This window comes from Ranitomeya imitator, chromosome 1, assembly GCF_032444005.1.
Source record: "Ranitomeya imitator isolate aRanImi1 chromosome 1, aRanImi1.pri, whole genome shotgun sequence".
NCBI lineage: Eukaryota > Metazoa > Chordata > Amphibia > Anura > Dendrobatidae > Ranitomeya > Ranitomeya imitator.
The window spans coordinates 807,228,665-807,254,337 of NC_091282.1; the positions used below are offsets into that span (position 1 = coordinate 807,228,665).

Below are 25,673 nucleotides of genomic sequence, written 5' to 3' on the forward strand. Positions count from 1 at the left end.
CTATATGCGGCCGTTCTTTTCAGCGCGGCGGCTTCCCAGCCGCCACATCGCTTCGGCACTCTCTGGCTTCCCTGATCCGGCCGCTGTATGCGGCCGTTCATTTCTTTTCAGCGCGGTGGCTTTGCCGGCCGCCGCATCGCTTCGGGCCCCCTGCAGCTGCGTCCCTCTGGCCGCTTACAGTGCCGCTCATCCTCCCTCAGCGCGGCGGCTTGCCAGACCGCCACACCGCTTTGGACCTGTGGCTGCGCTACTCCCGCCGCTGTAGGCGGCCGCTCACCCATCGCCTTCTGCGGCGCACTGTTCTCCGCTGCGGCCCTTCCATGCCGGTCACCGATCGCTAATTTAGGCCCCGGCTTCTGCCTGGGCCTACTTCCGGTGCCGGACTCCGCCCCCTTTCTTTGTTCGTCGGGCGGGCTTTTCTCCTCCCACCGGCGCCATCTTGGGACTCCTGAACCACGAGTCCCCTCCTCCGGAACAAGAGAGTGATGTAGTACAGTGGTAAGGTGTGCTGGCTTGCAAACAGAGAGCTGTGAGTTCGAACCCCAGCAATGAAAGTTAATTTTAAGCAACGCAGATCGATCAAGATTACGGCAGCAGGCCTTACCACCCTCCTGCTTAAGGGTCTATTTCTCGCCGGAGGTCCATACCATCTAGCCGGACAGCTTCCTCCGGATTTCGTCTGCCGTAAGTAGCTCTGCACCGCAGACTGACCCCCCGCTATGTCTGTCCTGCAGCAACCCGATTGTTCCCACCGCCCAGGATCCCCCAGCCGATCCGCCCCAGAGTGATACCCATCCCAGGCTGGGCCTCCTCTCTGTCTCAATCGGTGGCCAATTTAACAGGGGTGTCTCAAACCCTGGTTTCCGTGCTGGATCGGTTACCCCTGCAGACCCCCGCAGTAGCCACCGGGTCGCAGGAAGCTCCGTCCAAGCCCTCCAAGGCTAGCTGCAAAAGGTCCAGACAGGAACGCCGGTCTGAGTCCTCTTCTCGCTCCATCTCGCCACTCGGTCCTCCTCTGCGGTCGGCGTCCTCCCGATCCTCCTCCGCTGAGTCAGGCGAGGCTTTCTCTGATGCGCCTTCGGAGGATAATTTGGGGCCGGATTCGAACCAAATCGCGAACATGAGGGATATGGTTCAAAGCCTCATTGGAGCGACCAATCAGACCTGTGGCATCGAAGATTCCTCTACGAAACCCGCAGATCAGGCGGTTTTGTTTAGACGGTCTAAACTACCTCCCAAGGTATTTGCTCCTCATCCTGAATTCGAGGAGCTTCTGGCCAGAGAGAGCGAATTCGACCAGACGTTCTCAAAGAGACAAGCGTCTTGGAGTCTCTTTCCTCCGGATCTCATTGCCAACCGGAATGAGAGGCGTTAGAGAACGACCTCTCCCCCTGTGGATCCGTCGGCTGCTAGACTTGCCGCCAACACAGTCCTTACGCTGTCCGGTGGGCGGCTCTGAAAGATTCCATCGATGGCATCATGGAATCCTTCGTGAAGTCGGCTTTCGAAACTGCCGCATCATCCCAATGCCCGGCTTTGGCTTCCTCATGGGTTTCGAAGTCTGTATCTGAAGGGCTAAACAACTCCGTTGGGGCATTCAAGCTGGAGCTCCGTCAGACCGGCTGGCGGAACTTGCCACCCAGATTACTCATGCCAGGGAATGATTTGTTCCCGGGACGTCGCGTCTTCTGCCGCACAGGCGCCCAGTAATGTCGTTGCCAGCTGTCGCACTGTTTGGCTCAAGTCATCGAAGAAGTCCCTCACTAGCCTGCCTTTTCAAGGTTCACGTCCTTTCGGTTCCAAGCTGGACCAAATTATTAAGGACGCCACTGGTGGCACCAGTCCCCTTCTCCACCTTAGGCGGCTACTTTGGTCTTTTCGACCTTTCTCGTAGTTTTGCGGCATTAGATTCTTCTTCGCAACTGCAGAGGCCACAGGCACGTTAAGAGAAGAAGGTATTCTTCGGCTCATTCTTTCCTGACGTGCCCGCTACTCCTAAGGTGGATTCTCCAGGTCCAGGACTGGAAGTTCCACCTAGGCATGACCCACGACTAGACCCCAGTCCGTTTCTCAGACTGGGCAACCGTCTCCTGTTCCTCAGGAACGTCTGGGTCTCCTCAGCAGAGGTCGCATGGGCCAGGGCACCTGTTACCTCTAGACACAAAATCTTCATTTCACGGTCCTGGGATAGTTTTCTTCAAATCCCAACCTACGAGAGACCCCGCTCTAGTCCCGGGTATTCTTTACTGCCATTGTTTCCCTCCTTAAACCCGGAGTAATCGTTCCCGTCCCAGAACAGGAACGGTTCACAGGCTTCTCTTCGAATCTTTTTGTACTGACAGAGAACGACAAGGTTCGTCCCAGTCCGGATCTCAATTTGCTGAACAAGAAGTTTCGTCGTAGACACTTCAGGACGATATCCCCTCGTTCAGTAATCGCTTCCATGGAGGCTCAGGAATTTCGGTTTCAGGCTCCCGAAAGTCTATCCATCTTTTCCGACATTCTAACCGTTGCGGGTGGCTCGTCAACAGGAAGAAGTTCCGTCTTGTTCAGCGCCTCGTATCTCCGGGCATGTTCTTCGACACTTGTCGGACCAGAGTCTTCCTTCCCGAAGACAAGATATCCCTCCTTTGTCAGGAAGTTCGCTTGGTTCTCGGCTCCCCTCCTTTCCGATGGGCCTTAAAGGCCCTAAGGAGGTTGGTTGCAACATCGGAAGCAATTTTCCCTTCGCCCGTTTCATTCAAGACATCTTCAGCAGGCTATTCTATCACAGGGGACAGGTCTGTCTTCTCCCTGCATCGTCCGATCCGGTTTTCTCCCGGGTCAAATGGTTCCTCGACTGGTGGCCGAGGTCACTTCTCTAATCCCAGAGTAGATCCTTCTCAGCATATCCCTCCTTCCAGTTCCCTGGCAGGTGGTGACGACGGACGCCAGCCCGCTCGGCGGAGGCGCGGGGCTTTGTCTCCTGTTCTTTCAGGGTTGTTGGTCGGCGCAGGAGTCCTCTTTGCCGATCAATGTTCTCGAGTTCCGGATCATCTTTCGGTCTTGCCTTCACTGGGCAAGGATTCTCAGCAGCCTGCCAATTCGAACCCCGACAGACAATGACACAGCAGTGGCATACGTCTACCACCAGGGGTGGACTCGGCGTTCTCTGGCCTCGGCCGAGATTCCAGGATCCTCCTTTGGACAGAGGCAACGGTCCTGGTGAGCTCCGCAGTGCATGTCCCCGGCGTGGACATTTAGGCCGCCGACTTCCTCGGCTTCGAGGGCCTCGCGGCAGAGGAATGGTACTTCAGGAGGTTTCCTGTCGGATTGCTCTTCGATGGGGGACTCCAGAGGTGGTCCTCATGGCATCCCGATTGAACAGGAGGTCCCTCGGGTCGGCCCAGGGTCCCGTGATCCTCTCAGTGGTGTTGACATTTTGGCCATTCCTTGGTCGCAGTTCCTGCTCCCCTATCGGTTCCCACCCCTTCCCTTGCTTTCCAAGCTGTCGAAAAAGATCAAGGCGGGATGGGTGCCGGTCATTCTGATCGTCCCGGATTGGCCCAGGAGGTCTTGGTTTGCAGACATCGTCAATCTTCTCGCGGACACCCCTGGTGCCTTCCAAACAGACCCGATCTGCTGTCTCAGGGTCCGATCTGCCACCCGAATTATCGGTCGCTCAGTTTAACGGCGTGGCTGTGGACTCCACTGTTTTAAGAGCGTCCGGCCTTTCGGCTCGGATGAGTCACACTATAATCCAGGCTAGGAAGCCTTCGTCTTCTTCCAGGATCTACTATTGTACCTGGAAGGCTTACTTTCGCTTATGCGAGTCCAACCGCTTTTAACCTATGTCCTTTTTCCCTGCCTTCCATTTGGTTTTCCTTCAGGCAGGACTGGATTCGGGCTTCGCTCTCAGTTCCCAAAAGGGCCAGGTTCCTGCGCTCTTCTTCCCTTTAAGAAGACTTTATCTCCTCAGCCACAGGTTAAGACCTTCCTTCAAGGAGTAGTCCACGCTGTCCCTCCGTTCAGGGCCTCTGTGGATTCATGGGATTTAAAGGTTGTGTTGGTTGTTCTTAAGGGTTCCCCCCTTTGAGCCTCTCAGGGAGTTTTCCCTGTCAGTTCTATCTCGGAAGGTGGCATTTCTGAGGTCCATCTCTTCGATCCGCCGCGTTTTTGAGTTGACTGCCATTTCCTGCCGACCTCCTTTCTTGATTTTCCACCAGGATAAGGTGGTCCCAGGCCTCCGCCTTCCTTCCTTTCTCGAGGTGGTTTTCATCTTTCCACCTCAACGAGGACTTCGTTCTACCTTCCTTTTGTCCAGCTCCGACTCATCCTCTGGAGCGATCGTTGAACAGGCTGGACCTCGTCAGGGCAGTGAGGATCTCCCTGGCTAGCACGGCCGCTTTCCGAAAGATGGATTCTCTTTTCGCCATCCCTGATGGCGTGCGTAGAGGCCTGCCGGTTTCCAAGGCGACGATTGCTCGCTCGATCAGAACGGCAATTTTGGAAGCTTACCGGGTCAAGCACAGAGGGCCCCCTCCTGAGATGAAGGCTCACTCTACCCGGGCAGTCGGCGCTTCCAGTGCGGTACGTCACAGGGCTTTCGCCGACAGCTTTGCAAAGCGGCAACCTGGTCTTCCATCCACACGTTTCGCCGAACTACGGCGGACTCCAGCCTGGGCAGAAGGATCCTGCAGGCGGCAGTGGTGAGTCCTCGGACCTGATGGAAGTCTGTTTTTCCCACCCCAGGGACTGCTTTGGGACGTCCCATGGTTCCTGTGTCCCCCAATGAAAGGCGATAGAGAAAACAGGATTTTTGGTTGCTTACCGTAAAATCTGTTTCTCGGAGCCTTCATTGGGGGACACAGCACCCTCCCAAGTTGAACAGCGCTGTTTACTGTCTACGTTTGGGTTCTTTGAACACTGAGTGTTTGAAGCTGTTAATCTGTGAAGCGCCGTGGATTTTGTTGGCGCTATATAAAGTTTATTATTATTATATTATTATTCTTTCTCTTTTACACGTTGCTTCTCCTACTGCTTTCTCACTAACTGAATATCCTACTTCCTGTCGGTAGGGTGTACACTGCAGAGGAGGAGCTAACTTTTTTATTTGCATAGTGTCAGCCTCCTAGTGGCAGCAGCATACACCCATGGTTCCTGTGTCCCCCAATGAAGGCTCCGAGAAACAGATTTTACGGTAAGCAACCAAAAATCCTGTTATTCTGGACGAAGTGAGTGCTCTGAGTAGGTACGTCTTGAGGACGGCGTCCTTCCGAAGGTTGGACGTTTTATTTGGGCTTCCTGATGGTAGAGGAAGGCTTCCTGACATTTTCAGGAAGGGTTTAGCCGTTTCATCGACCATGATAACATGGTGAATTCGTTCCACCATCCAGGAGTCCTTCCGTGCTAGATGTCAGCCTATCTCCCTGTCTATCAAGGGTTCTAGGCACCAGGCGTCAGCAAGGCACGCCTGCAAGCTTGCGGATTCGTCCAGTCCACATGCATTCTTGAAGCACTAGAATTCCCACACTTCCACAGATGTGAGTCTGGGCAGGCGGACTCTGCAGGCCGCGGTGGCGCACTTGTAAGTAGCGGTTACACAGGGCCTGATCTATTGTTGTCCCCACCCAGGGACTGCTTTGGGACGTCCCACGGTCTGTGTCCCCCAATGAGGCGAAAGAGAAATAGGGATTTTTGTGTACTCACCGTAAAATCCTTTTCTCCGAGCCATTCATTGGGGGACACAGCTCCCACCCTGTTATTAGCTTATGATTGTTTTTTATAATCTGACATGCTATACTCTCATATATAATATGACATGCTATACGCTCATATATTGTTATTGATCTCCTACTGCTTTTGCACCGAACTGGTTAGCTGAGAGCCAGCAGGAGGGTGTATACTGCAGGGGAGGAGCTATCTTTCTTTGTATCACTTAGTGTCAGCCTCCTAGTGGCAGCAGCATACACCGCACGGTCTGTGTCCCCCAATGAATGGCTCGGAGAAAAGGATTTTACGGTGAGTACACAAAAATCCCTATTTTCTTAGTGGGAAAACCCGTTTTAACTACTTTCCGACATGTGCCGTATATATGCCGCTCAGCAGGAGTGGTGGTCTCGCAAACCACCGTGTATGTACTGCGCCGCGGGCTCACGCTGAGCGCTGCCGCGATCGGGTGCAGGTGTGAGCTCTGTGAAAGTGGACACCCTGCAGAAGCGCCCATGATTGGTGCCAGCACCAATTGCGGACATTTAACCCCTCTGATGCCGCTGTTAATCATGACCGCGACATTGAGGAGCATCATAGAGGGAGTTCACTCGCTCTTTGTATCACGTTGTGCCTATGGTCTCCATGGTGACCCTGGGACACCAGATGGCCATGGGTTCCTTAAGAGTCCTACAGGGAAGGTGGCCTGTGAGCACCTGCCAAGAACCGGAGCTGATACACCACCTTTCCTGCCTGTTAGACGCTGTGTCAGTGTATGGATGATGTCCCATCCTGGGACAATGTAAAAAAGTTACTAAAGTGTAAAAATATATATTAAAAAATCCCGAAATAAAGAAAAAAATATATATTAATCCATATTTATGTAATAAAAACACCATTAAACAAAAAGTACACATTTGGTACGACTCGACTTCTAAAACTGTTATTAGTTAACCCCTTCAGCGAACACCATAAAAAGAAGTAAAAAGCTATACTTTATCAGCAATCATACCGCCAAACAAAAAGTGTAAAAAAAAAAATGCGATCAAAAAGACAAATGTAAATAAAAATGGTACAGCTGAAACCGTGTCCCGCAAAAAAACAAGCTCCGTCAGTGGAAAAATTAAAATTATGGCTCTCAGAATAAAGAATGCAAAAATAATTATTCTATAAAATATTTTTTGTGTAAAAGCAGTATAACCCCCCCTCAGAACAATTCCCACATTGCTGGATTTTGTTCATTTTACCTACTATTAATCGTAATAGAAAGCGATTAAAAAATGTCGTCATGTGCCCGAAAATGGAACCAATAAAAACTTCAATTTATCCCGCAAAAAAAAGCTGTCATATGACCCTGTCTGCTGAAATACGGAAAATTATAGCTGTCTAAATATGACTAAATAAAACTAGTTTTTGCAATAAAAAGTGTCTTTTATTGTATGACCGCTGCTGAACATACAAACCCAATATAAATCTGGTATCGCTGTAATCGCACCAAACCAAAGAATAAAGTCGCCTAATCACTTACACCACATGAGAAACGGCGTAAAAAAAACCCGATTCTTCACCTGCTGTTGATTTATAATATTCTGCCTTCCAAAGATTGCAGTAAGGCTCGGTGCACATTTATCCTTTGCTTTGCTCTGAGCGCTTACATCGGGGTTTCCATGTAAATGTCTGCAATACGTGATTCAGATGGAACCCATTGCGGATGATTTCCTATAATGAGGCAGATGGAGGCCCTGTGGACGCCATAGGACCTGTGATTCAGCGTTGTCTGTGTTTTTAGGCGAGCATAAAAGAGCGATCAATGTCAGTTTTGTGCACTTCTGAAAAGGACACGACTGAACAGAGACCATACAGAATCCAGAGAAACTCTGCTGCCTTATTTTAGTGAATGGATCCCTCGGGGTTTTCATCTGTCACATCACTCGAAGATTTAGATGGAAACCCCAAAGTAAAGTCCTCAGAATAAATGTGATCCTAAATGTTATGTAAAATGTTCCCAAAATGTTCCCAATAAAAACTTTAACTCAATCCACAAAAAAAGCAAGTCCCCACCCAGGATCGTCATCTCTCAATGGAAATATAGGGGGCTTCGATGTTACTGGTAGTATAAAGACTCTGGAAAAGTGAAATGGCTCCTCGCTCTCCAAAAGAAATTCAGCAAATTCTCAGCTCCCAAATCCAAATGCCCCAGGGTGTCTAAACTACATTTAGTGCTCACATGTTTGGCATTTCTGTAGTGATGAGAGCCTGTCTAATTTACGAATGCCTGTCTTCAGAAGCATGAGCTGGGCATAACGTATTGGTCACTTCAACTTGCTCGTCGTTACAATGGCTGTTTGTAATTTTCACGCAGCAGCATCCTCTTCGACTTGTTTCTGGAAAACACCCTTGAAGTCAAAATCGTCACTACACCTGTAGATAAATTCCCAAAGGAGTATAATTTCCAAAATAGTGTCACTTGAGGGGGGATTCTGCTTTTCTAGCATTTAGGGGCTTTGTATATTGAGTCCGCAAACTATTCTGGGAAAGTCTGCGCTCCAAGAGTCAAATAGCGCTCCGTCCCTCCCGAGTCTCGCCGTGTGGCTAAACAGTACTGTGCAGCCACATATGTGGTATTTATACATTCAACAGAAATTGTGGGACAAATTTTTGTGCCATTTTTACTAATTTCCCAGTATGAAAATGTAAAATATGGGGCATTTTTGTTGGAAAAAATGTTTTTTTTTTTTTCACAGTTCAAGGTTATAAAATTCTGTAAAGCAACTGGGGTTTCAAGGGGCTCACCGCACATCTAGATACATTCCTTGAGGGGTTTAGTTTCCAAAATGGAGTCACTTGTGGGGGTTTCCATTGTTTAGGCACATGAGGGGCTCTCCAAACACAACATAGCGTCCCCTACTTATTCCAGCAAATTTTGCATTCGAAAAGTCAAATGGGCACTCCTTCCCTTCCGAGCCCTGCCGTGCGCCAAAGCAGTAGTTTTTCCTTTCATTTGGGGTATCTCGGGAGAAATTGCACAACAAACAGTATGGTCCATTTTCTTCTGTTACCATTGTGAAAGTAAAAAAAAAAAAATTGGGTCTAAAGGAAAATTTTTGTGAAAAAAGTTAAAATGTTCATTTTTCCCTTCCATATTCCATTAATTCCTGTGATGCACCTGAAGGGTTAATACACTTCATGAATGTGGTTTTAAACACCTTTAGCCGTGCAGTTTTTAGAATGGTGTCACTTTTCAGTATTTTATGTCATAGGCCCCTCAAACTCACTTGAAATGTGAGGTGGTCCCTAAAAAAAAATTGAAAAAATAAGAAATTGTAGATCAACTTTTAACCCTTATAACTTCTTAACAAAAAAAATAATTGTGCTGATGTAAAGTAGACATGTGGGAAATCTTATTTATTATTGACTATGTTGTGTTACATGACTCTGATTTAAGGGCATGGAAATAAAAAGTTTGAAAATTGTTAAATTTTCACCAAATTTCCGATTTTTCTCACAAATAAATGCAAGTCATATCAAATTAACTTTACCACTATGATGAAGTACAATACAGTGCCTACAAGTAGTATTCAACCCCCTGCAGATTTAGCAGGTTTAATAAGATGCAAATAAGTTAGAGCCTTCAAACTTCAAACAAGAGCAGGATTTATTAACAGATGCATAAATCTTACAAACCAAAAAGTTTTGTTGCTCAGTTAAATTTTTATAAATTTTAAACATAAAAGTGTGGGTCAATTATTATTCAACCCCTAGGTTTAATATTTTGTGGAATAACCTTTGTTTGCAATTACAGCTAATAATCGTCTTTTATAAGACCTGATCAGGCCGGCACAGGTCTCTGGAGTTATCTTGGCCCACTCCTCCATGCAGATCTTCTCCAAGTTATCTAGGTTCTTTGGGTGTCTCATGTGGACTTTAATCTTGAGCTCCTTCCACAAGTTTTCAATTGGGTTAAGGTCAGGAGACTGACTAGGCCACTGCAACACCTTTATTTTTTGCCTCTTGAACCAGGCCTTGGTTTTCTTGGCTGTGTGCTTTGAGTCGTTGTCTTGTTGGAAGATGAAATGACGACCCATCTTAAGATCCTTGATGGAGGAGCGGAGGTTCTTGGCCAAAATCTCCAGGTAGGCCATGCTATCCATCTTCCCATGGATGCGAACCAGATGGCCAGGCCCCTTGGCTGAGAAACAGCCCCACAGCATGATGCTGCCACCACCATGCTTGACTGTAGGGATGGTATTCTTAAGGGTCGTATGCAGTGCCATCCAGTCTCCAAACGTCACATGTGTGGTTGGCACCAAAGATCTCGATCTTGGTCTCATCAGACAAGAGAACCTTGAACCAGTCAGTCTCAGAGTCCTCCAAGTGATCATGAGCAAACTGTAGACGAGCCTTGACATGACGCTTTGAAAGTAAAGGTACCTTACAGGCTCGTCTGGAACGGAGACCATTGCGGTGGAGTACGTTACTTATGGTATTGACTGAAACCAATGTCCCCACTGCCATGAGATCTTCCCGGAGCTCCTTCCTTGTTGTCCTTGGGTTAGCCTTGACTCTTCGGACAAGCCTGGCCTCGGCACGGGAGGAAACTTTCAAAGGCTGTCCAGGCCGTGGAAGGCTAACAGTAGTTCCATAAGGCTAGGGTCACCTTGCGTTAGTGCAACCCGTTTAGCGCTAGCGCTAGCAGGTTGCGCTTACGCAATGTTTTTAATGTGGCCTTGTCCTGGGGTCGCGGTAACGTCCCCGCTCTCGCAGATCCCCGATCTGCGAGAGCGGGGAACGGACCGCGGGCGCGCCTCGGACGCTACAAGCAGCGTCCGCGGCGCGCCAGGAAACACCGGCGCGTCGCTAGCGCGTGCCGAACATGGCACGTGCTAGTGCTGCGCGTTCCCATTGCCGTGAATGGGCGCGCTAACGGACGCGTTGCACGGCGTTAATTTCGCCGTGCAACGCTGTCCGTTAGCGCAGTCCCATTAACGCAATGGGAACCAAGCCTAAGCCTTCCAGTTCCGGATGATGCTCCCAACAGTGGAGACAGGTAGGCCCAACTCCTTGGAAAGGGTTTTGTACCCCTTGCCAGCCTTGTGACCCTCCACGATCTTGTCTCTGATGGCCTTGGAATGCTCCTTTGTCTTTCCCATGTTGACCATGTATGAGTGCTGTTCACAAGTTTGGGGAGGGTCTTAAATAGTCAAAAAAGGCTGGAAAAAGAGATACCGTATATACTCGAGTATAAGCCGACCCGAGTATAAGCCGACCCCCCTAATTTTGCCACAAAAAACTGGGAAAACTTATTGACTCGAGTATAAGCCTAGGGTGGAAATGCAGCATTTACCGGTGAATTTCAAAAATAAAAATAGTTCATTATTTCCCCATTGCTGTGCCATATAGTGCTCTGTACCGTTCATATTTCCCCATAGCTGTGCCCCATATAGTGCTCTGCACCGTTCATTTTGTCCCATAGCTGTGCCCCATACTGTGCTCTGCACCGTTCATTTTGTCCCATATCTGTGCCCCATACTGTGCTCGGCACCGTTCATTATTGCCCCATATCTGTGCCCCATATACAATGCTCTGCACCGTTCATTTTGTCCCATAGCTGTGCCCCATATAGTGCTCTGCACCGTTCATATTGTCCCATAGCTCTGCCCCATACTGTGCTCGGCACCGTTCATTATTGCCCCATATCTGTGCCCCATATACAATGCTCTGCACCGTCCTTTTTGTCCCATAGATGCTCCACATAAATCTGTGCCACCGCTGCTGCTGCTGCTGCAATAAAAAAAAAAAAAAAAACACATACTCACCTCTCTTGATTGCAGCTCCCAGCGTCCGGTCCCGGCGTCTCTCTCTCCGCTCTGACTGATCAGGCAGAGGGCGCCGCGCACACTATATGCGTCATCGCGCCCTCTGACCTGAACAGTCAGAGCGCAGACGCCGGGAAGATGGAGCGGCGCCCGGCGGTTGGAACGCGGACAGGTGAATATTACATACTTACCTGGTCCCGGCGTCCGGCTCCCTCTGCCTGTCACAGCTGTCTTCGGTGACGCAGCTTCTTTCTCTATCAGCGGTCACCGTTACCGTGGGACGGCAGGGAGCGCCAGGATCGCCGGGACTAGGTAAGTATGCCTCAGCGCCCTCACCCGCCGACCCTGCCACCCACCTTGACTCGAGTATAAGCCGAGAGGGGCACTTCCAGCCCAAAAATTTGGGCTGAAAATCTCTGCTTATACTCGAGTATATACGGTAATTAATCCAAACATGTGAAGCTCATTGTTCTTTGTGCCTGAACTACTTCTTAATACTTTAGGGGAACCAAACAGAATTCTGGTGGGTTGAGGGGTTGAATAATAAATGACCCTCTGAAAAGACTTTTCACAATTTAAAAAAAAAATAAACAAAGAAATAACATTCTTTATTGCTGCAGTGCATTTCACACTTCCAGGCTGATCTACAGTCCAAATGTCACAATGCCAAGTTAATTCCAAATGTGTAAACCTGCTAAATCTGCAGGGGGTTGAATACTACTTGTAGGCACTGTATGTCACGAATAAAAAAATCTCAGACTCTGCTGGATCTGTTAAAGCGTTCCAGAGTTATTACCTCATAAAGTGACAGTGGTCAGAATTGTACAAATTGGCTTGTTCAGGAAGGTGAAAACAGGTTTTGGGGTTAAGGATGGGAACTTTTCCCTCCATATATTTATTCACTAAAAAGCTGACCAAAGGAGATAAAATGTCATCACCCCAGGGAGCGTATCTTTGGCAGGGTTACAAATATTAAAGGTTTATTTGCCAAATAGCAAGTTTTTGTAGAATTCTCTTAAGAGGAGAAATGTAAATCAGCTGAATAATGCATTCAAAATGAAATATTGTGCAGCACACTCCAACAAACCTACCTTTGTCATCTTAGTCTACCGGTATTTAAAAGGGATATTCTTATGCACCTAAAGGCTGACTCCTCTTGAATAATTACAATGTTTAAAATGCTGGCTATATCCATTCCAAGACCTATGTTGTAGACCAATGGGACATTTGAAACTTGTCATGTGTCTCCTGTAGGGCTAGCTTTCCTATTAGTTCTAAAAGGCATGCAATGTTTAAGTATATATTTCAGGCCCCGAATGTTCCAAGAAATGAATTTGACCTCTAAACTCATTTTTTTTTTTTTTTTTGGAGAGCATAATAAGTGCAAATGACGTTGACTTTTACCATTTTAAGTACCCTTATGATTACCGTAACTAGAAACTAGTGCAATTGCACTCCATAAAAACCCTTGCCCCTCCACCCCCTAAAACACCCAAAATCCCACAAAGGATAACAGAATGAATAAGATAAAATTATTTGTTCATTCCGTGGTGTGGATCTACGCGTTTCGAGGTTCTCCAACCTCGTCCTCAGGAAATAACTACATTGAAATTACAAAGGAACTTGAACAGTTATATAGGCACATTGATATTTGAGAAAAAATAGGGGCGCGCCAGAGAACCACATGGTATGTCAAAAGTTCAAAGATAAACCTGTATTAAATTACATACAAATTTTAACACACACTGTATAAAAAAAACCCTAAAAAGTGTAAGTGTTAATTTGTTTTTTAAAAAGTACCTTATATATATATAAAAAAATGGAAATGAATGGGTTGTAAAGATAAAAAAAGAAAAAATCCCGCCTAAAATCTGCTTCTAGATGTCTACAATAAACTCCTTTTTAGTGTCTTAAGCCAGAGAGCCATCATGTTTAGTGAAAGGGACGGCAGAGGTAGAGCTATGAGGTGGAGCAGCAAATAGGAAAAAATATATAATGATTTTTTTTTTTCCCAGTGATATGTTTATATGTTGTTATATTGTTATTACATAGGCGCAAGAAATTATTAGGAGATTTCCACTATTTATTCTCCCATTTTCCGAGAGAAATTACCGTAGTTGATTGTTAAATTACGGTAATTGCATTTATTTATGTCTTTAAATTGATTGTATATACTTTGGTTTTTAGTCAAACAATTATAATTATGATGATATGAGTGGATGGAAGATGATATGAGTGGATGTCCGCTCCTAATTTAACAATTAGTTTTTTTTTACACATTTATCCACTTATAACATGAACTGTATATGGTTAAAACTTTTATAAAACTAGATTATTATAGATATATTAAATGAAATAAAGGCAGTAAAAATTATAAAGATAACTAATACCAGTATCTGATTGTAAATTAAATCTTGTTTTCTTTTGATGAATTAACATATCTGCTGAGTCCAAGAATATAGCCACGTCCCATTTCAGTTTACTTTAAAGAAATGATGGTACCTAGGATTTAAAAAAAAAAAAAATTGTTACTGTCATTTTAGCTTTTTACTGCCTAAAATAAGTTTGGAAATGCTTTGTGAAATGCATAGGTTTTGCATTTGAACTGTAACTAATATTTTAATGCCCATTTGATGGCAAAAAAACAACCTTAACGTTTTTCTTTGTACTAATAGCTTCTAGAGCAAAATGGTGGATATGGCAATTCTGTTAATCAGAAATCTTTCAATGTGATACCACAAAGCTCCAAGCCCCAAGGATCCTCAGGTTGGTAAAAAATGTATTTTACACTAGTATCTTTCTGATTTAACGACCAGTGACATGTATAGCACTTCACGAACGGCTGTCAGTTTCCACATCATGAATATCAAGTCTTTACGCTGTCAGTGAGTGATCAGCACGGCTAGACATTCAGGGACCAATTTGAGTGACTGTGAAATATCAGCACTTCACTGCGTGATTACCACCAGGAGCTTGATGCTGCTGATCGCCAGTGCACGCACTGCCCCTGGCTGATTAGCTTTCCAGATGCCGCGATTGATAGCGATGGTGGCATTAGGAAGTCTGTGAGAGGAAGTTGACTCCCCCTCTCAACCCCATCGACACCCCTGCAACGAAATCACAGGGAGGCGATGATTGTCATGGCACCTGGAGATCAAACAATCACCTCCTGGTATGCCAGGTATTGTGTCCTGTCAGACCCAGCCATAGTCAGGGTCTAATAGGCATTCTGCCTGTGTAATCTCACAGGTTTCATGCATTGCAGGGATGAAGTTAAAATAAATAAAAAGTTAAGAAACTTAAGTGTTTAAAAAAACAAAATAAAGAACAAAAAATATTACCAATAAATACACGTAGTTATGTAAAAAAAAAAGTACACACATTTGGTAACATCTAGAACAATCCGATCTGTAAAACTGTCACACTAGTTAAGACCTACAGTGAGCGCTGTAAAAAAAAAAAAAAAAAAAAAAAGTTTTTTCATCATGCCACTGAACAAAAAGTGGAATAAAACACGAGGCAAAGACTTAAATAAAAATGTTATTGCTGAAAACATCGTTTTGCCGCCATAAAGCTCCATCAGTTGAAAAATAAAAAGCTATAGCTCTCACAATATAGTGAGGAAAAAAAATTTGTTTTTCTATAAAATCCAGAGTATCTCTGCAGCCTCACTAGTGAATGGAACCACCGGGGGTTTCATCTGAATCAATTCATTCAAAGATTTAGATGGAAACCCCAATTTAAGCGCTCAGCGTAAAGCACATGATAAATGTGAACTGTTCCAAATTGTTCTGTACCCCAAAATACCACCAGTAAAAGCTTCAACTCACCCTGCGAAAAACAAGTCCCCACTCAGGCTCATCATCTAGTAACTGAAATATAGGGAGTTTCCACATTACTGGTAGCAAAAAGGTTCTGGAAAAAGAAATCCTGTGAAATCTGTGTTTCCAAATGCACCCCCTCTCCCTTCTGAGCCCCACAGTGTGCCTAAACTGCAGTTAGAGTCCACATGTTGGTCATTTCTGTAACGAGGAGCCCACCTAATTTATGCATATATCCATAAGCATGAGCTGGGCACTACAATGGTATGTGCACTGTAACACTAGATTAATTCATTACAAGGTTTAATTTGTTTAATGGAGTCAATTATGAGGGCGATCAGCTTTTTTGACACCTCAGGGGGCTCTGCCAATGTGACTTGGCACCCTCAGATCATTCCAGGAAAATCTGCACTTCAATATGGCACTCCTTCCCTTCTGAGCTTTGCACTGTGCCTACAGTAGAAATTAGTTTATGATGACATATGGGGCATTGCGGTACTAAAGACCTAGTGTAACAACTTTTGTACTCCATTTTATATTATTGGCCGTTTAAAAAATTTAAAACTTGGGGCTAAAATAACAATTTAGTGTAAAAAAATCAAACTTTTCATTTTCACAGCCCAATTTTATACAATTGTATGAAATGCTTGTGGGTTTAAAATGCTCACTACACCTCTAGTGGAATTCTCTGACGGGTGTAGTTTCCAAAATGGGGCCACTTGTGGATGTTTCTGCAGTTCTGCAACCTTGGTGGCTCTCCCAATGCGACACTGCATCCACAGTCTATTCTGGACAATTTTGTGCTCCAAAAATCAAACGGCACGCTTTCCTTTCCCAGCGGTGCCGCTTACCTTAACAAGAGTGTCTGAGCACATTTATGGGATATCCCTGTTCTCAGACCTTGCACAACAAATTACCGTATATATACTCGAGTATAAGAAGAGACCCCTAATTTTGCCACAAAAAACTGGGAAAATTTAATGACTTGAGTATAAGCCTAGGGTGGAAAATGCGGCAGCTACCGGTAAACGTCAAAAATAAAAATAGATACCAATAAAAGTAAAATTGAGATATCAGTCGGTTAAGTGTTTTTGAATATCCATATTGAATCAGGATCCCCATATAATGCTCCATACAGTTCATGATGGGCCCCAAAAGATGCTCCATACAAAATACGCCACATATAACGCTCCATACAGTTAATGATGGGCCCCATATGATGATCCATAGAGACATTTGCCCCATATAATGCTCCATAAATGCTGATTATGGCCCCATAAGATGCTCCATAGAGATATTAAGCCCCATAGAATGCTGCACAAATGCTGATTATGGCCCCATAAGATGCTCCATAGACACATTTGCCCCATATGCTGTTGCTGCGATTAAAAAAAAATCACATACTCACCTCTCGTCGCTCAGGCCCCCGACACTTGCTATAGTCACCTGTCCCACGTTCCACCGCTGGGCGCAGCTGCGTCTTCCGCATCCTCTGCACTGACTGTTCAGGCACACTAATCGCGTCATCGCGCCCTCTGACCTGAGCGTCACTGCAGAGGACGCGGAAGACGGAGTGGTGCGCCCGACGGTGGAACAAGGAACAGGTGATTATCGCGCACTGCCCCGTCATACTAACCTGCTCCTGGCGCTGCTCCACCCCTATGGGAGTGGAGTCTGGTCCATATTCATTACTGTAATGAGCAGTACCATGTGACCGCTCAATACAGGAAGAAGCTGCCGGCGCCCGGAGAACCAGGGATGTGCATAGACTGCGCCAGGAGCAGGTGAGTATGATTAGACAGCTGCCGCTCCCCATCCTCTGCCGACCCCTGGGAATGACTCGAGTATAAGCAGAGAGGGGCAATTTCAGCCTAAAAAAATGGGCTGAAATTCTCGTCTTATACTTGAGTATATACGGTATGTGATCTATTTTCTCCTGTTACCTTTGTGAAAATTAAAACTTTGGGACTAAATTAACATTTTTTTGGAAAAAATTGCTATAATAAATAACATTTCCAATATGTTTACTTTGCATTAGCATCATTTTTGAAACACACGCAAAAAAAGTTAGTGTTACAAGGGTTAAAACCCTATTTTTTTGTAGGGACCACATCACGTTTAAAGTGACTGAGGGGCTTTTAGAGAAAAAATATCGAAAAGTTACGCCCTTTTAAACTGCACCCTTCAAAATCACATTCAAGGACTTTATTAACTCTTTATTTGCACTACAGGATTTAAAACAATGTGGAAGAAAAAAAATAAAATTTTTACTTTTTCCCACAAAAATGTTTAGTTACAAATTTTTGTAATTTGTTGTGCAGTTTCTCCTCAGTACACTGATACCCCAAATGTGGTGGAAAACCACAGTTTAAGCACACAGCAGGGCTTGGAAGGCAAGGAGCGCTATTTGACCTTTTGAGTGCAGCTTTTTCTTGAATAGTTTGCGGACTCCATTTGCGGAGCCTCATAATGCCAGAGCAACAGTTACCCCAATCAAGTAACCCCTTTGAGGAAACTACAGGCCTCTGGGAATCAATGATCAGCTGTCCTATGCGCCTAACAGCAGCAAGTGAAATAGTGATCCGCCAGCGGCTGATAACATGTTAAATTCCGCTATCAATCTCTGACAGCGGCATTTAACATGCTCACTCCGGAAGCGTGCTGCCAACCCCGCCTATTGGTACCTATGTCGCATGATCGCGGCCAAGCGTGTGTAGGACAAGCAATCAGACGATTGCAGCTTCAAGAATTCTCAGGAGACTATTGAAAATCAACCCCTTTTCCTGGACATCCATCCTGACAGCAATATGGAGGTCGTCCTCCTAATCCTTACAGGGACAGGAAACACACGAGAGGTTAAAAGGCCCCTCCCACCCATCTCCCTCAGTATTTTTCCTGTCCCTGCATGGATAGACACGCAAGAGGAGCAGAATAGAGCAGGAGCTTACCAGATGGGCTCAGGGGGATCGAGCGGTACAGCTAATCCTTCTCCCTGTCAAGAGGCCCACGGCCGACACTCTCCAGTGGGGAGTCCCTCGGCCACAGAGACCAGTAGAATGGAGGTCTCCTGGATTGAGCTGCTTCCCTCCCTTGAAGGGCTCCCGGCATCGGGAGACGTGCGGTTTGAGCAGCCCACACACATCTGGTGGCATCATGGATGCGCCTGACTTCCGGTGTTGGGGTGCGTTCCACGGTGGAACGCAGAAGTATTAAGGAGACGCGTAGTAAAATCATTGCCTAGATTTCTGGGGATACTCTGCATGCATTCAGGCATTATGGAGGAAGCAGGCAGTGGAGATTAAGACTGCTTGATAAGTGTGATTGATACTGTTCCATTTTGTAGTCATCAGTATGATTATTTCCCTTCTCTTTATGCTGATTGCCATTGCTTTCGCTACACCTAAGAAGAGGTCAGGTAAAACCTCTGTAAATTTCAATCGATGTCCTGTGTGTAATGTAAAGTTACCTGAGGCATATGGGAAATTACTCTGTGAAGGCTGCACCACCAAAATTGTGAAGAGCAGCCATCCCTTCTGTCTGAGATGAGGTCCATGATCCAAGAGACGGTCCAGGCCTCTATGTCTAGCCTCAACCTGCCACAATCTACTAATCCAGGTCCAAGGGCTAAAAGACCTTGATGGGAGATGGAGTTAAGCTCAGAGGAAGAGCTCCATTTCCTGGGATCAGATCAGGATGAGGTAGGGGAAGTAGTGCCAGAGAATCTAGACCGGGGCAAGAGATATTTTTTTTGCCTCTGAGGACACTGACAAGCTCGTTCAAGTGGTCAGAAGCACAATGCAGGTGGAGGAAGCCCCAAAACCACAGTTAGTCCAGAAGGAGATGTTTGGGGGTCTCAGATCCCAGAAACAATCGGTGTTCCCGGTAGATGACCTTATCCGGGCTATGATAGTGGGAGGACAAGGAGAAACGTTTGGTGATACCCCGGGACTTTAAAATTTGTTTGCTTTTTGAGCCAGAATACTTTAAGATATGTGATGAGATCCCCAAGATTGACGTACCCGTGGCAAAGGTAGCTAAGAAAACGTCTACACCGTTTGAGGACTCCTTGAGCCTGAGAGACCCCATGGACAGAAAGGCGGATAATCTGCTGAAGAGGGCCTGGGAAACATCAGCGGTGTTGATTAAAACAAATATAGCCAACTCTTCAGTTGCTTGGTCCATGTTTTTGTGGATTGGACAACTAGAGGAGCTTTTGAGTAATAAGACTCCTAGAGAGGATATCTTAGCTTCCTTCCTTTTCATGAAGTCGGCCACGGCATTTTTGGCAGATACTTCCGCTAAGTCAGTTAGGGTCGCAGCCAGAAATAATTGTTTGTCTAATGTGGCACGCAGGGCCATCAGGATTAAGACCTGGTCAGGGGACAACCCCTCTATGAATAAATTATGCTCCATTCCCTTCTCAGGGTTGAGGGTGTTTGGGCCGGCCTTGGATGAAATTTTAGAAAAAGCATTGGATAAAAAGAAGGGTTTCCCTGAGGATAGGTCTAGGAGGATTCAGTCCTTTCAGAGACCAGGGCCATCTCAGAGGCAGTCCGATTAGAAGCCAAGGGAGATCAAATAGATGGAATTACCAAAAAGGGGGGAAAGGTAGAGGCTCCCTCTTTGGGTCAAGCTCATGATCAAGGAGGCAATGGTGCCATTCTTATTGGGGGAGGGGGAGGGGGGGGACTCAGACAGATCGTGGAAAGTTGCGCCATAATACCCAGGACTAATGAACTCTTAGGACCATTGCAGAGGGGTACATTATAGTTTGCAGGCCCCCCGAAAGGTTTATTGCTCCCCGTACTCTGTCCGCCGGTTTTCTTGTGGCCACAGACATAGGAGAACTGGTGGACACAGCCGTTATAGTACCAGTCCCTCTGTTGGAAGACCTCGGGCGAATCCTGCACCATAAGGAACCTGAAACCATTGTATTTCTGGATAAGGTACAAAAGATTCGTAATAGAATCGATAAAGTCAACGGTTCACCTAATAAACAGGGACGCAGTTATGTGCACCTTAGAGCTAAAGAGTGTGTATTATCAGGTGCTAATACATCCTGTTTCACAGACATTCTTAAGATTTGCAGCAAAAATTCAAAAACCTGCCACTTCCATTTCCAGTACGTTCCCTTTGGTCTAGCCTCGGCTCCCCAGGTTTTTACAAAGTTGGTGTCAGAAATTGTGGCCTAAGGAACATGGGAATAATTATAATTCCATATTTGCACTATTTCCTACTAGGAGAAGACTATATCAATGTTGGAATACCTAGGTTGGGTACTCAGTTGGAAGAAGTCTGACTTGGTTCTGGGAACCAGAAAAATCTTCCTGGGAGTCCTGTTAGACTCCAGATGGGGGAACGTCCTTTCCAAGGGAGAAACAAGAAACCATGAAAAGCAGAATCCAGCTGTTCCTGGGGCGTCGGGCTTCGATCAGGTCAGCGATGAAGATACTAGGTCTGCTAACAGCTTGTGTTCCCTGTGTCCGGTGGGCCCAGTTCCACTTAAGGGTATTGCAGAGGGCGATTGTATCCGTCTGGGACCAGCGCAAGATATCGCTCGACAGAGGAATGTGCTTATCCCCTGCAGTAAGGAGGTCACTACTCTGGTGGACTATTCCAGGAAGTCTTTACTTAGACATACCATGGACTTTTTCCCCTTGTGTAGTGCTCACTGTGAATGTCAGCAAGGAAGGATGGGGTGTGCATCTGCAAGGGAGAATACTTCAGGGCAAGTGGCCATTGAAGATCCAGTCCCAATAGTCAAACTACAGGGAGCTTTATGCTGTGTGGGAGGCCCTAAGAAGAAATCAATCATTGTTAGAGGGACAGCTCTTGTCAGAAAACATAAAGACTCTGTCCTCCTTGTGCCACCAAGGTGGCCCAAGACACTGTGCCCTTCAAGATCTGTCATCAAAAATATTTTTCCGGGCAGAGAAAACAGTCTTTTCGGTTTTGGCGGTTCATCTGAAAGGATCACAGAACGTTGTGGCAGATTATTTGATCAGACAGAAGATCTGGCCTACAGAGTTGGAACTGAACAAGGAAGTATTCTAGCAGTTATGCCAACTTTGGGGTACACCTCAGATAGACCTGTTTGCAACAAGAAAGAACTCAAAGGTCATCTGATTTTACTCCCAGAGTCCCACGGACAATCCAGAAGGGGCCAAGTCAGAAGTGGAGCTGGACACTGGCATATGCCTTTCTCCTGGTAGCACTTATTCCAAGAGTGCTCAGGAAGATTCAGGAGGATCAAGCGAAGGTGCTTCTGATAGTTCCGTTTTGGCCAAAAAGAAAGTTGGTTCCCGATACTAAAGGCTATGGCCCCGGAAGATCCTGTTCTAATTTCCCGGGGAGAGAGGTAATTCATCAAGGCCCAGTCTTTCATCGCAACCTGGAAAGACTCCATCTATCGACTTGGATCCTGAGAGGAAGATCCTAAAGGCTATCTGACCAGATTATTACTACAATTCAAGCTAGTAAAAAGCCAGTCACCTTGGCAATCTATAATCAGATCTGGAAGAGGATCTGTTCGGAATGTGGCAGTTTCGATATAGTCACCAGCAGGTCTGATATTCCAAAGATTTTGGATTTTCTTCAGGCTGAATTTAACAAGGGTCTTAGACCAAGTACTCTTAAGGTCCAGATATCAGCCTTGAGCATATTCTGTGATCATCCATCCGTTGGCTTCTCACCAATGGGTAGCTAGGTTTGTTAAGGCAATACAGAGGTTAAGACCTACTATAAGGCGGTCGTTGCCCCCCGTGGGATTTGAACCTAGTCCTTAGAGCCCTTTTGTAAAGACCCTTATGTGCTTGGGGAAAGCATGACCATTTCGTGTCAGACCATTAAGACGGTGCTTTTAGTGACCATTACTACCGCAATAAATGGTAGGGAGATCCAGGCCCTTTCCACACGGGAACCATATCTCCAGAATTTGGACGATCATATAGTCCTTTAAATTAGTTCCTGCTTTTTTACCAAAAGTAGTATTAGCTCAAAACCTAAGCCAAGAGATAATCTTACCTTCTTTTTGTGAGAATCCGACAAATCGGAAAGTGTGTTTCACACGTTGGATATTACAGGCAGTCATTGAGTACTTAAATGCCACTCTGAGGTGGAGGGAAGATTCTAATCTGTTTATTTTATATGGGGGCATAAATAGAGGGAAGAAAGCTTCCAGATCCACTATTGCGAGATGGACCATTTTGGCAAGATCCCTGGTGTACGGTTTAGAAGGGATTGCCCCTCCAGAAGGCCTAAAAGCCCACTCGACTAGAGCAGTTTCCACCTACTGGGCTGAGAAGGCGTTGTCGTCAGTCAAGCAAATTTCTAGGGCTGCAACCTGGGCCAGATTAAATACATTTTGTAAACATTATAAATTGCATGTGTTGTCGGGTCAACAGACTGCTTTTGGGAGAAAAGTTCTCCAGGCAGTGGTCCCACCCAGAGGAGGTACTTTGGTATTCTCTATGGTGCTGTCAGGATTGATGTTCTGGAAAATATGTATTAGGCTACTTTCATACTAGCGTCGTACTCGGCCCGTCGCAGTGCGTCGGTGCGCTAGTGTGAAAGTAGCTTTAGACCTATGGGTAATTATGTTTACAGGAGTCCATTCTGACAGCATGGATAGTTCCCTCCCTCATAGTGTTTTTGTTTCCATGATGTCTTAATATGATATGGGAATGTAATAAAATCGTTTAATTGCATCAATCCTGGTGTGGTACTTGGAAAAGCACTGAGGGAGATGGGAGGGAATGGCTTTTTAACCTCTCAGGTGCTATCAGGATGTACTCCTTGCAACATAATTACCACTAGGTCTAATACCTATTTTTGCTCCATTCAAAAAAACAAAAAAAAGTTAAAAATTCACATATTTGGTAATGCCACATTCAGAAGCATCTGTTCTATCAAAATAATAAAATAAGTAACCCGATCGGGGTTAACTGCGTAACGAAAGAAATCAAAACGCCTAATTATGCAGAAGCCGTGCAATTACAGGTGATCAAAACATTGTACCTACCCCAAAATGGTATTGATTCAAAAGTCACCAGCGCACAAAAAATAAGCCCTCACCCAGCCCCAGATCCTGAAAAATGGAGACGCTAAGAGTCTCAGAAAATAGCGCAATTTATTTTATTTCTTTTTGTTTTACAAACTTTGTTGTTTCCTTTTCATCACTTAAATAAAAAAGAATCTTATACATGTTTGGTGTCTGTGAACCCGTAATGACCTGGGGAATCATAACGGAAGGTCAGTTTTAGCATTTGGTGAACATGCTATATAAAAAAGAAATTGTGGAACTGCATTTTTTTTTTTTTTTGCTATTTCGTCAGAACTGCATTTTTTTTTTTTTTTTTTTTTTGCTATTTCGTCAATCACACTTGGAATCTTATTCCTGTATTCCGATATACTATATGGTAAAATCAATGGTGTCTTTCAAAAGTACAACTCCTCACGCAAAAAACAAGCACTCATACGGACATATTAATTGAAAAATTATTAAAAGTTATGGCTCTGGGAAGAAGGGGAGCGAAAATGGAAAATCCCAAGGTCGTTAAAGGGTTAAAACATTGAAGCAGTAAAAAATGAAAAATTAAGTGTTTTTTTCCCCCCCACAAAATTATTGCTTTAGCCCCAAATTTTTCATTTTCAAAAGGGTAACAGAAGCAAATGGACTACACAATTTGTTAAGCAAATTCACCGGAGTATACTAATATTCTGGATGTGGTCGGAAACGTATTCAATGAAAATTAAGTTAATTGGCACGTTCAAAAAATAGATCAAATCTTCAAATTTGATTCCATAAATATCTAACAATTTAAATCCACATGCTGGTAATAGAGAAAACACTGATGTGTTTCTGGTGCTGTGTGCGCCTCTAGTCATAGAGAAGATCAAAAGGGAATGAGCGCCATTTTGAAGTGCAGATTTTGCTTTAATGATTTGCAAGTGCTATGTCACATTGATAGAGCCCCTGAGGAGGTGTCAAAACAGCAGAAACCTCCATAAGTGACCCCATTTTACCAGTTGAAACTCTCAATTAATTCATCTAGGGGTGTAGTGATCATATTGACTGTACAGTCATATCACAAAATGTTATACTAGAAAATAAATTTTTACCACAAATGTTTTAGTCGCAAGTTTTTAATTATCAAGATAAATGAAGATAAATGCACCACATAAATTGTGACACATTTATCCTCAGTATTGCAATACACCCTATGCTGTCGGAAACTACTTTCCAGGCACAGTGCAAAGCTCGGAGGAGAAGAAGCGGCATTTGCAGATTTTTGCTGGAATGGTTTGTGGGTGCCACGTCACATTGGCTGAGCCCCTGAGGTGCCAGAAAAGCAGAACCGTCTATAAGTGACCACATTTTACAAACTGCATCCAATAGTGAATGTATCTAGTGATGCAGTGAGTATATAATGCCATAGGTGTCACAGAAGTTTATACCACTGGGTGGTGAATAAATAATAATTACTTTTTTATCACTAAAGTAGTGTATTAGCCCAAGAGTTTTCTTTTCACAAGGGGAAATAGGTAAAATAAAAAATGTCCCCGTAATTTGTTGCACAATTTTTCATTAACGTGGCAATACCCCATATGTGGCTGTAAAGTATTGATTGGCCACACTGCAAGACTTGGGAGGGAAGGAGGGCTATTACACTTCTGCAGGGTAGATAGAATAGTTTGCAGACTCCAATTACAGAGCCCTTAAGTGCCAGAACAGCAGAAACCCACCTCAAAAGTGACCCGATTTTGAAAAGGTGTAGTGATCATTTTGACTTTATCGGTGTTTTCTAGAAACATTGACGCAATGAAAGTTGTAGAGTGAAAACTGAAAATCTACCATTGTAGAGCCCAGTTCATTGTATTGCCCAATACATCAGATGGAAAGCTTGTGGAGGCTAACCCATGGTTTAGGTACTTTGTGAGGCTCAGAAGGAAGGTGGGCATATGCGTTTTGGAGCTCAGATTTCTCCTGAATTTTTTTTGGGGGGAGCCATGGCACTTTTCCAGAACCCTTGTGCTACCAGTAATACGGACACCCTCTATATTTTTGTTAACAGATGACAAATCTGAGTGGGGACTTTTTTTTTTTTGTGGGTTTATTTGAAGCATTTATAGGTGGCATTTTGAGGTACAGAACATTTTGGATCAGTTAACATTTATCCTGTGTTCTACGCTGAGCCCTTAAATCCTGGTTTCCATTGAAACCTCTTAAACACGTGATTAAATGTAAAACCCTGGTGGATACATATCAAAAACCAAAAACACATGGGCTACTTGCACAGTGAACAAGTCTGTAGAAACCTGTTCACACCACCAAAGAACTTGAAGACAC

The 25,673-nt window shown here is 45.1% G+C and overlaps 1 protein-coding gene across 2 annotated transcripts in view; it reads left to right on the forward strand.

Moving 5' to 3' along the window:
• The window catches only part of GAK (cyclin G associated kinase), a 189,180-nt gene that overhangs the window by 60,152 nt on the left and 103,355 nt on the right, over positions 1-25,673 (forward strand). For both annotated transcript variants that reach the window (XM_069739054.1, XM_069739064.1), the window contains exon 10: positions 14,180-14,270. In XM_069739054.1, coding sequence (XP_069595155.1) covers positions 14,180-14,270 — 91 coding nt within the window. The remainder of the gene's footprint in view (positions 1-14,179; positions 14,271-25,673) is intronic.